The 12721-nt window shown below is 35.4% G+C and overlaps 1 protein-coding gene across 1 annotated transcript in view; it reads left to right on the forward strand.

Annotated features, from left to right (window-relative positions):
* LOC126818480 (uncharacterized) overlaps window positions 1-12721 on the forward strand; it is a 47596-nt gene that overhangs the window by 3617 nt on the left and 31258 nt on the right. The window contains exons 4-10 of the mRNA XM_050545928.2: window positions 5605-5747; window positions 7376-7474; window positions 8759-8881; window positions 9357-9448; window positions 10550-10622; window positions 11048-11374; window positions 12240-12497. Coding sequence (XP_050401885.1) covers window positions 5605-5747; window positions 7376-7474; window positions 8759-8881; window positions 9357-9448; window positions 10550-10622; window positions 11048-11374; window positions 12240-12497 — 1115 coding nt within the window. The remainder of the gene's footprint in view (window positions 1-5604; window positions 5748-7375; window positions 7475-8758; window positions 8882-9356; window positions 9449-10549; window positions 10623-11047; window positions 11375-12239; window positions 12498-12721) is intronic.

A 12721-nucleotide genomic window follows, 5' to 3' on the forward strand; every position in this document is an offset into this window, starting at 1 on the left:
ATCTGCAATAGGCAGATTTAGCTCTTGCATAATGTATGTTTAAATCAATCAACATTCCGTTTTCCGGAATTTGTATTTACATATTCTGAATATAATATCATGTTTTAAAGGTAAAGACTGTTATTTACAAGCACATCTAACTATTGGTTGGGTATAATTATTAGTGTCCTATTCATAATCACCGTATAGAATGTTACTGTCATTGACACCACCAGTACATGTAAACACAATTGATTGATTCAAGATGGCTGTTTACATTTCATAGTGCAAACATTTTTTACTTTACGATATCATTATACAAATTTTGTCATTTCTAAAGGAATCATTTCAAACTGGTGTGTAGAATATGGATATTTATAACATATCTTCCCTTGTCAGTCACATTCTGCACTACTTTGGGCGCTTTGGCCAAAGCAACCTAGCTCTTTTTTGGCTCTTGCCATCATGTAAGAGTGCATGAACATTCATTAATTGCTCGTGGAACCAAGACTATAGGTTACAACTTATGTAATATCATAACTGACTTGTAGTTTCTTGTATTACGGTTATATAAACAAGATTAAAAGTACACAAGATTAAAAGTACACAACGTGAAGTCAAAGGAAGCCCAGTTTAAAGTTCAAGAAAAAAGAAACCAAGATCGCAAGAGCATATCATTAATTCCTCAATAAATTCCAGCGTATTTGAGTTTATTCTCTTATATCATACAGGCGGAAGGGTTAATCCAGAAAGTAGGACGAGATAATTATCAGCAGTGACCTAGCTAAATAGGATGTTTTTTTTTTATTTTATCTGAAAAGTTGATGTCATTCAAATTAAATGATATTGGTTTCGGGCATTAAAGTTACCGACTGTTTAAAGTTTATGTTGATCCCAGATAATATTATTATATATTTGTCGGATTTTTTTTATGATTGTTATTATGATTTGTTCAGTTGAGGTTTGTCATGTTACAGGATATCCTTTAAACAGTTTTTATTTTTGTAGCATCTATCGGTTGGGAGTAAGGAAAGAACCCGTCGTCATGATGAAAAAGCATTTCTTATTTCTTTTTAACTCTATGTTACGCTTATTTAATCTGATACGACATTGAAGTCAGTGTAGTCAGCTGTTCTTTAGTACTTTCTATAAAAAAAGTATAGTAAATAAAGATTAAAGACCAAAGATATGTTAGTCGATTTAAAATTTTCGTGGATGCATGACTGACATCTTTACGCCCGTATGAATGCCAGACGCGTTTTTAATAACCTCTGTCAAACGTACTTAAACATTTTAGGCGAAACATAATAAGTCCCCAAAAAGCAAAGTAGTTCAAAAATTTTAAATTTCAACTACGTTTGTACAGCTTCGTGGGTTTTCTCCGGGTCCTCCGGCTTCCTCCCACTGCTAAAGACCCCTACACGCAAGCGAATTATTGAAATGAAATTGAACCATATGTTAGTCCCGAAATGACCCAGATTGTGTCGAGTGGATGTTAAACCCCATTTCTCTTTCTCTGTTTGTACAGGAAACGACGTGTCGTCACATTTCGCGTACATACGAACTCCGCTAATATATAATTCTGCCAAAGTACGATTGTAAAAAAGAAATACCAGCCATGAATTATGATTGCCCCAATTTGCCCCCTATCCCCTCATCCATATCCCGCCCCCTGAACCTAACCATGAGTTTGTACGAGCAGTGGTAATTGTAAAAGAAACATTGACATGGTTGCCTCACCGTCCCCACCCACCGCCCAAACACACCTACCTAAACATATTCGTGTTATATGCCAACCCAGCAAATATAAATATATACGCGGTTAAATTGACCCCTTATATAAAACTGACCCCGTATGACTAGGCAGAAACAAGTATATTCTTTTATCCAAATCTGATAAAAAAAAAAGCCTTACGAATACATAAATACATCTAGACAAATGTATAGCACGCTCTACTGATTCAATATAAGTACGGGGGTCGTTGAATTACCTATGTAGATTCATATGATCTACACATATACATGGTGTAAACAAATATCTACGTTCCTTGAATGACATTTAGAAGTAGAGGTATAATATTCATAATAACACAACTTTATGGATTTACTACTTCTTGGTGTATTACATGCAACGTTTCAATACTCTTACAGGTATCTTTATCAAGCAATGATCAATAATGAATAACAACTCTACATTTATAGTACATCCATGAGTAAGAACCATTTAACAATAAAAACATAACATTAATTAAGACTATAACAACAACATTTCCCTTTGAGTATGGCTTTACCATTTTTTCTTCAATCTAAGGTGTTAAAAGTGGGGATTGAAGCCACCGCCTAAGCTAAAATGCAATCAAAACCCATTAATCACACCATCAAATATTTAATATGACTAATTTCAATACATATGCATAATTAGTTAGGTTGAACCCACCCCCTCTTGCTCATACATTTACCATATTATTATATAGAAAATTTGTAATTATTGTTCCAATAGAACAAATAAATAAGTTATAGTAGCCCTTATAAATAATAGTTCTACTGATAAATAAAAATTTTAATTTCCACTCCACTGATACGAATAATAACTTCTAGATCCACTCCACTGATAAAAAATTATTTTAATTTTACTTCACTGATAATTGATACTTATGGTATCCTATTGTATAATACTTATAAATAGTTCCAATAATAGATAATAACTTGCTTAACAAAATAATTCATTCCATACATTAGAAATGGCTATTTATAAGGGCTACTATAACTTATTTATTTGTTCTATTACATAATTAAAAATTTTCTATATAATAATATGGTAAATGTATGAGCAAGAGGGGGTGGGTTCAACCTAACTAATTATGCATATGTATTGAAATTAGTCATATTAAATATTTGATGGTGTGATTAATGGGTTTTGATTGCATTTTAGCTTAGGCGGTGGCTTCAATCCCCACTTTTAACACCTTAGATTGAAGAAAAAATGGTAAAGCCATACTCAAAGGGAAATGTTGTTGTTATAGTCTTAATTAATGTTATGTTTTTATTGTTAAATGGTTCTTACTCATGGATGTACTATAAATGTAGAGTTGTTATTCATTATTGATCATTGCTTGATAAAGATACCTGTAAGAGTATTGAAACGTTGCATGTAATACACCAAGAAGTAGTAAATCCATAAAGTTGTGTTATTATGAATAAAAATATCTACGTATAACCGTCAATATACATATATAAGGGCTGGCATAATTATAGAGACCATCCATTAGATTTAGAGCCCCCGTCATGTCAAAGAGATCCTTACACAGTCATTTGTTGACGAGACCCTTAAAGTCATCTGTTGACGAGACCCTTAAAGTCATCTGTTAAAGAGACCTTTACAGGCATATGTTATAGGGACCCTTGCAGTCATTATAGCTGGTTGGAGGAGAGAGAACTAATAGCTAGTAGACATTATCTATAGCTAAGAGTCTAGGCCTGGTAGTAACGTTAACTCTTTCGGTGCTGAACGTCGGGAGTTCTCGACACAGGTTATTTCTATGAAAATGCCAGACGTCTAGAGTTCTCGACATAGGTTATTTTTAATTATAAAGGCAGTTCGTTTAGTTCCAATATTTACGATAGTTATAGTCTTTTTCCATTCGGGAAATCACGCTGGCTAAGTGGGTAAGACACTGAGCAGAACAGTAGGACGTTAAACCCCATTTCATTTCAATTCACTTTTTCCAGGTTGCCCTAATAAAGTGCAAATCTGTCAAAAAAAATAACATACTTTAGTTTTTAAACTAGTTCATTTATAGCTATCATTTAAAATGTATGCGTCTTCAATAGCGAATTAGGGTAATACATGAATTTCTTCTATTTTCCCACTTCTCCGGATCTTGTGGCAGTTAATTCAATATGTAGTATGTAAGAACTAAATTGGCCTATTGCAGAACATTCTTTTCGCCTCAAATGTTATATAGATTATGACACACCCATAATCAGCTCTCTAGATTCGCCCGTGTATCTGTTATCACCCGTCTCTTCAGTCAGTTATATAGAAGGATAACACGCGTTTTCCCTTTGCATTCGTCACTTCCGTTTCTTGAAATCTTCATAACACATCTATCGTAGTCACGATCTCTGTGTTAAAATTATATTTGGACGTGTTTAACCAGTTCTATCACATAGGTGATAATGTCTGACACCAATATTGTCCTTTAATGGCAGTGCCGAACAGTTACTGTGGGCTAGTATTCGTGCATGAAACTCGCTTTCTAACACGAACAATAGCACGGATTGTGTGTAAAACATACTTGTCAATTTGACGTGAGTTGACTGTATAACAGTTAGACCAAACATTAACATTTGAGATTTATATAATTATACAAAGCATTATATGATTTTTAATGTATTTATTTGTTATTTTCAAAATGAATATGCTTAGGGCTATTTAACGATATCTTTTTAGAATTACCTCTTTTGATATATAAATAGTAAACTGTAAACCGTGTATACAATTTTATTGCTATACACTCGTGAGCTAGTATTTATTAAAGGAATTTTTAAGTTTTTTTTTTCATTGTTAAGGATATCTATTGTCTGTCGTACAGTGTGAAACTGTAGAGCCTATGCCTTTGTAGATGTATTTAAACGATCAATGTCAGGTTGTATCTTAAGCATACAACCCGATGACTCACAATTCAGTTATCTCCTAACATGAAATAGATTCGACCATTCTTAAAGATGCATTCCCACAAAAGGATGGCAAATTTGGTTTATATGGAAAGTAGAGACACCCAATCCTACTTGAAAAATACCAAATTCCCTGGGAAAAAAACATATTTAGCGCGCACAGGGCAAGCATGTATCATTACTGGAAATCCGTCGGCTTGCTGGAGTAACGTAGTAAGCGCTTTATGGAATGGCTAGCGGTTGTGAGAACAGTTAGCTACTTAAACATACAACACACTCTTCGATTAAATAGGGGAAAAAGAAGTTGGCAGAGGATAATTCAACAATTTACTTAGGCTTCTATATATATGGTAAATGAACAGCGAGTAACGACAAATAAAAGCTGGTAAATGGACCCTCCCCGAATCAAGTCACATGACAAACACTACGTCTTAAACAGATCTTTGCCGGTTGAAGTAGTTACTTGCTATTAAAATGTTTTGTGATGGATCTGAAGCAGAGTATTGAATATGTTTTTAGTCCAAATATATCATCAAATCAAAGTTTGTAAGCGAGAAGGTATGTTTAGATTAAGGGCAACGCTTGAACGGGGGACTGTGTCATCAGTATTATATTTGATATTAGAACACAGAGACAGATGGACCAACTCAATTAAGTTATAACTAAATTCTAGTGAACCTTTGTATAGCAATAACCCAGTATACACTCAGCTTCCGAAATCCTGCCCCCCCCTCCCCAGGGGCAGAGTATGCTTACAACATTTCAGAACACTTTCTTCTTTTCCGTCATACTTTCGTTGAAGTTTACAATATTTTGTTATTGAAACTGTGAGATATCAACATTATGGTACCTCGGTATTTTTTTAATGGTATGTGAAATACAAAATAAATACCGTATTCTGTTTTTTCGCCCACATTATCATTAACCTATAAATTCTATATATTTCAGATCAAGATCTCAGGATTTCACACTTCCATCTGAACCATGCAATAACTGTACATTACGTTTAGTTAGACAAGCTGCTGAATGGGGTGGTAGTTGTGGTAAAAAATATTTATTTTGGTCCTGTGCTGATGTTGATATCGTAGCTGGTAATTAGTTAAAATTATTTATTCTAATTAATAACCTACTATATATCCATGTCTATATTTTCTTATAGACATTTCTGACATTGATACATATTTATGCTGATGTTGATATCGTAGTCAGTAATAATATGATCTTTATTTCTTACAGTAAAATTGAAAAAAAATACCATTTCTCTTGCGAATATAATGTTTAATTAAAGGAGCTAAACGAAATGAAATGAAATGAAATGTTCTGCTCTGACTAAAATAACTAGATCTCTTACTCAATATTTTCCATAATATTTAAAATTACAAACACGAATTAGAATTCCGTATTGGTCGATTTCGATCAATATTGATGTCATCTTGCCGTGAATGGGATCCTAATATCCAATATTTAAGACAGAATGAACGGTTTATAACCAGTACACGAGTCGTGTATTCTATGGTTTCTGGTGTCATTTGTAATGAACAAAGAAAAACATACCCTACAAGACAATGCGGAAGTGATTAGTAATCAAAATTTTGTACTATTTCGAGTAAGCCAAACAAAGGTAGGCGTGTGAAACCAATGTGAACTTTAAATGGCTATAACTATATAACTGATTGATTTATGTTTCGACCAAATGAGTTCTGGTCGATAAAAATTACCTTTGCTTTTTTGATATTAAACCGTGGCATGTTAATGATAGAAATGAGTTCTCCTGTAGTGGTTGACGATTCTAAGACAATATAGATAGATGCGTGAAAGTAATTAAAAGTAATAACTTACTTTTCCATGACATGACGACAGACAACTATGTCCCCATTGAGTATGCTGGTAGATAAATATGACAGTAGGCGATATGACATTGAATAATCTATTTATTATCAAGAAATGACAGTAAAGTATAATATAAAGTAATAACAATCATGCAATAAAAATAGATCAGAAAACAAAAATACCACATTGGAAATGATTATTAGGAATTTAAATACTGATTAAACAGATTATGCAAGAGCTAAATCTGTCTATTGCAGGTATTTCTTTAGGCCTGAAATGTTATCTAAATTATTAATTAGACATTAATTAACATATCCAGACCATAATCAACTCTAGCCTGCATCGCTAGCCTGCGATCTTTAGTGGATTGTGAGCCGATTTACTGCATAACTTTCCTTCACGATTTAACGATTAAATGGATGATCGAGACTACGCTGTTTATCGTTCTGACTTTAGAAATGATGATCAAGGCTAGTCGGAAATTTCAACCGCTTAGTTCTCGGTTCATAGTGGATCAATTTGAATGAAATTTTCAGCAAATAATTGCCTTTTCACTATTATAGCGAGAACTGCCAACTCGTTATCGAATCTCCCATAATGTATCTTTAACTAAATACATATGATGGGTGTTAATGATGTTTGAAGCAATATACGTTTTGGCAATGTTTCTATTGCTGTGTGTGATCTTTTACCGATTTATCTGGGGATATTGTGCTTTTAATTGAATGTTAGGCGGGAACGACATCCATAGAACATATACTAAGTCAAAACACTGAATTGAAAAGTTTATATCGCGACCACGAAGTGATTTCTATACGTCGATATGTTATGTTATTTACTGGTTTAATCACGATCATTGCACAATACTCTTTGATGCTATTATTTACAGGTGATCAGTTTACTGAAGGTTGTTCAGGACATGGGACATGGTCTAATGGCGCCTGTCAGTGTGACGCTGCCCATGAAGGAGAACACTGTCAACATAAAGGTTTGAATTTGTTTCAACTGAAGTTAGGTCATCAATATTCCGCCACTCAACAATTACGCTTCTTTACTTTTTATATATCGATGTTCTACATTTGTCCAATAATGATTTTTTTTTCCAATTGCGTAGTTATGAAACAGAATATTCAATAGATAGATCGCAACAGGTTGACTTTAAAAACTCCATAAAATTAGCTATTTACGAATAATTGATGCGCCAAGGGAAGTAACTCGTGTTAAATGCTATTGCCGGTCAAAACTTAAATTACTGAATATATGAAAAGAAATTTGGCTTAACGTACTACAATTCTGCACCGAGCTAGTGAAGTTGCTAATTACAGGTCCGTCAGAACCGGGGCGTCAGTTCCCCGCCCTCCATAATATGCGAATGTGTATTCATTAGTGTAAATATGGTCCCGGAGACACGCGCCGGGGTACACATTTTGGTTCTGACAGCCCCCCCCCCCTACCACCACCACCACCACCCCACAATGAATTATACGGCGTAGTGGGTTTTTATTTCTCAGACGAGAATAGCTAGTGAAGCTCCTGCACAAGCAGAGATGGTAGTTGTACTTCGGGTTCTGCATTATGAAAACAGTTTAAGTGTAGGATAAAGCACGAGGCTGGGGTTATGCTGGGAAAGACAGACTGAAGAACATAACCCGAGAAAAAGAAAGCAGAAATCATTTTACATAAGAATAGCTAGTGAAGCTCATGCACAAGCTATCAAACCATGAGACTGTCACATATGGTGTCTTAAAGCAGGGATGGTAGTTGTACTTCGGGTTCTGCATTATGAAAACAGTTTAAGTGTAGGATAAAGCACGAGGCTGAGGTTATGCTAAGGAAAGACAGACTGAAGAAAATAACCCGAGAAAAAGAAAAACCGAGGTTTTTCTTTCGAGGGGTTTTTTCTGAAGTCTTTCTTCCCCAGCATAACCGAAGTCGAGGACTTTATGTTGCTTATAAACCGTCTATGTTTATGTACGTAAAATGGGAATATCCCAGAATTCCAGTAAGTAAAAATAAACCCTACCCTGGAAAAATAACCCGATACGGGTTTAAAGAAAAACTTCCAGAAGAATAACCCCAAATTCCTCTCTATATTCAGACCGCAAGTTATTCCGGGCAGAGAATATACCCCCAAAGATCGAAGAGATAATCGTTATAGGTTTATAATACTGGATAATGCATGAAATATAAGAAAAGAAATCTGCAACGGATTGGACTCTGCTTGGTCAGGCATAAAGTTAACTCATTCTTTTTCTCTCTGTGTATTTTCTAGTTGAATGTAAAACTAATGCGGATTGTGAAAATAATGGAAGATGTATTATGATAGCTACTACACCAAATCCAGTTAAACATTGTTACTGTCAACCTGGTTGGTTTGGATCAAATTGTCAAATAGGTAAGCTAAATTTATATCCATTAAAAAAAAATTAAAAAATTCAAACATGTAAGTTAAATTAAACGTTTGATACATATATCCATTGTTTTTAGTAATGTTTAATTTGATATTGTTTACTATATTGTAGCATATTTTACATGGCATTTAACATCATCCATAGTGAGACATGTTTAATTTGATATTGTAATATATTTCACATGATATTTTATAGCCTCTACCGTGACAAATGTCTAATTTGATATTGTTTACTATCCTGTAACATATTTTACATGATATTTTACATCATCCATAGTGAGAAATGTTTAATTTGATATTGTAATATATTTCACATGATATTTTACAGCCTCTATTGTGACAAATGTTTAATTTGATATTATTTACTATATTGTAACATATTTTACTAGGTATTTTACATCATCCATAGTGAGAAATGTTTAATTTGATATTGTAATGCATTTCACATGATATTTTACAGCATCCACCGTTACAAATTCTACGATAGACTATACTCAATATACAGAGATAGAAATGTCTCCTGGATTTAAATTATTCTACAGAACTATTCCTGTAAATATTTTTTTTTATTTTTCATAATTAAAGGAGTAGTCCCAGATATCAAAGGAAGCACGTTCACAAAAGCGAGTTTAAGAATATAAATTCGACGCCAAAATCATCAGAAATAACCGAAATAGGCTGTCTTGAGGTTTCCGTTCAAGATAATGAACCTTTCATAAATGATCGTGATATCGTCTTAATTCATTTAAAGATAAATTATGGAAGATTAGATAAAGAGCTGGCAGTTCTCACTATAATAATTAAAAACTAAATAATGTAAAGGCAATTTTCGGAAAATTTCAGTCAAATTGGTCCACTATGATCCGAGAATTAAGCGATTAAAATTTCGGCCTAGCCTCGATCATCATTACTAAAGTCGATACGATAAAAACATAATCTCGATTATCCATTTCATGATTAAATCAAGAATGAAAGTTGAGCAGCAAATAGGATCATAATCAAATAAATACCACAGGCTAGCGTTGACATCGAGAGTTGATTATGGTCTGGATAAGTTAATTAATGTCTAATAAATAATTTAGATAACATTTCAGACCTAAAGAAAGATCTGCAATAAGCAGATTTAGCTCTTACATAATGTATGTTTAAGGATCTTTGACTCGTTCGTTCGTTTCTGGGGTCTTACGTCCGCTTCCACCTAAGGTGATATCGTAGACAAATTTTTGACTCAAGAAACACTAGGTTTTATAACAAGGGGCCGCGTGACTAAGTGAGTCAGAAGTTGGCTCGTTAACGTTTGAGATCCCGTGTTTGATCCCTGTGTTAACAAAGAAAGTTTTCCGAGGCGGTTCCTCTTCAAGGGGTCACGTATAGTCGTTGAGATGGGACGAAAAACCGGGGTCCCGTGTACATATTGGCGTGCACGTAAAATAACGTTTGACAGTTGGTATTAGATAGAAAAGTAGGTCATAGTGCCGCTGTCCGGGCAAAATTCCCCACACAGCACACTGTATGGTGTATGCCCGTCTCCTTTAGCCCAGTCGATGCAGAGCAGAAGGACGTTTAACCCTATTTCGTTTTATCACTAGTCACAGATTGAGGATTAATACACGTAAATGTGTAATTTCAATATATATATGATTCCATTTCCAGACTGTATCTGAACTAGAAGTGGTTCTAAAAGTTATTACTAAATCCTGGGTTGCAGTTGGATGGAGACCACGATGTGAGTATACGGACAGGGATTTGTAATTTTTTATAAACCCCGAAAAGTAATAGAGAGAGAGAAAAATGGGGTTTAACGTCCACTCGACACAAACTAGGTCATTTCGGGACTAACATGTTTTTTTAAAAAATTTTTTATATAATTCGCTTGCGCGTAGGGGTCTTTAGCAGTGGGAGGAAACCGGAGGACCCGGAGAAAACCCACGAGGTTGGTCGAAAAGTAATTGAGAACCAAAGCATAAAACTACCTCTGAAGAACCAGAAGGAGTGAAAGGTGTTTTGATAATGTAATTTTTTAAGAGATTAAAATAATAGAAATGTAAGTTAAATCGAAGCCATATATATGTACACACCCACACACACACACACACACACCCATCATTTATATGTACTGGGGCAGCAGACATTGTTCACTTTTTTGTATAGCGCTCCAAGCTGGATGTCAACTCTTCCCTAATATGCCTGGACTTTCAAGTAGCCAGGGAGGTGGTAGTGCCGAACCAGAACCAACTGGCGAACCGGAACATAAACCAGAACCAGAATCGACAGGTGAACCGGATCATGAACCAGAACCAACAGGCGAACCGGAGCATAAGCCAGAACCGACAGGCGAACCGGAGCATAAGCCAGAACCGACAGGCGAACATGAGCATAAACCAGAACCAACAAGCGAACCGGAGCATAAACCAGAACCGACAGGCGACCCGGAGCATAAACCAGAACCGACAGGCGAGCCTAAACCTGAACCAGAATGTAAGAAACAGTAAATATTTATATCTTTAAAAAAAAGGGGTATCATTAAACCGTAATGCGATTTAGTACAACATTCCTGGTTATTTATCTGTAACCTTATGAATGAATTTCTCCAGACAATGACCGACAATGTATCTTTAATATTTTCATTATGAATTTCGGTCATACTATGATCATGCTCCGAAGGTTGTACATCCAGCGGTTGTACTTACAGATCTAGTCAACCAATTTAGTCTAACAGCCCGTCCAAATTATCCACAATACTGTGTTCAAAGGCCGGAACATCAACGTTCTACAGAAAAAAACAAGTTACCTTTGATTATGATTTCGGTTGAAAAACGTTTGGAAACTTTGAAGTTACTGCTATTCCAGCTCCCATACCTCACCTAAGATAGGCTATTTGGGCCACATTGGAGTTGCTGTTTTCACCGACTGGAATAGCAGGAAAACGCGTTTGCGGCAATTAAATTTCATAATTTTCTACTGACGACCTTATCTCCACGGACTGTTAACGATTGATTGGTTGATTGGAATTCGAGTCACCTAAGTTAGACTACATATTAGAATTTGAAGTTGCTGTATTCAAGAGCTGGAATATTAGGAAAATGCGTTTGCGGCCGTCAAATTTTCCAAATTATCTTTGGGGGAGGTTAGCCGCCGTTGGCAGCCTGAAATTGTTTCGGGCATTTCAGGTTCTCGGCCCCTCCCCCCACCACGCCTATGATGGTGTGACAGGGGCTTTAGTGAGCATACGCCGTACCCACCCGTTGATACAAATGCAAGCTGACTGCATAATAACTAGTTTAGTTTCATACTGTATAGCATGTTGATATCTCAACACTGGTAATGTTGTAATGATTTTCAGCTACAGGGAAACCGGAACCAGAAACTACTGGTGAACCTGAAACAGAACCAGAGTCTACCAGTGAACCCGAAACCGAGCCAGAGTCCACCAGTGAACCCGAACCAGAACCAGAGACTACTGGTGAACCTGAAACAGAACCAAAAGCTACAGGGGAACCTGAAACAGAACCCGAGACTACTAGTGAACCTGAATCAGAACCAGAGGTTACCAGTGAACCCGAGACTACTGGTGAACCGGAGACGGAACCTGAACCAGAAAGTGAGTTTTTTTTATCAAATTACTGGGTATTCACAACAATTTTGTGCTGTATCTTCAGTGCAGTTCTCCGCTTTAGCCGCTGTTTATTTTCGGAAAATATCAAATTTTACACAACTTAATCCACTCTAAAATGTACTCATAACGATTATTTAACACGTAATTAAGAACATAAAATCAACATATCATCGGATTAGAAATAACTCATCAAAAGATTCAACGGAACT

Source organism: Patella vulgata, chromosome 4, assembly GCF_932274485.2.
Source record: "Patella vulgata chromosome 4, xgPatVulg1.2, whole genome shotgun sequence".
Lineage (NCBI taxonomy): Eukaryota > Metazoa > Mollusca > Gastropoda > Patellidae > Patella > Patella vulgata.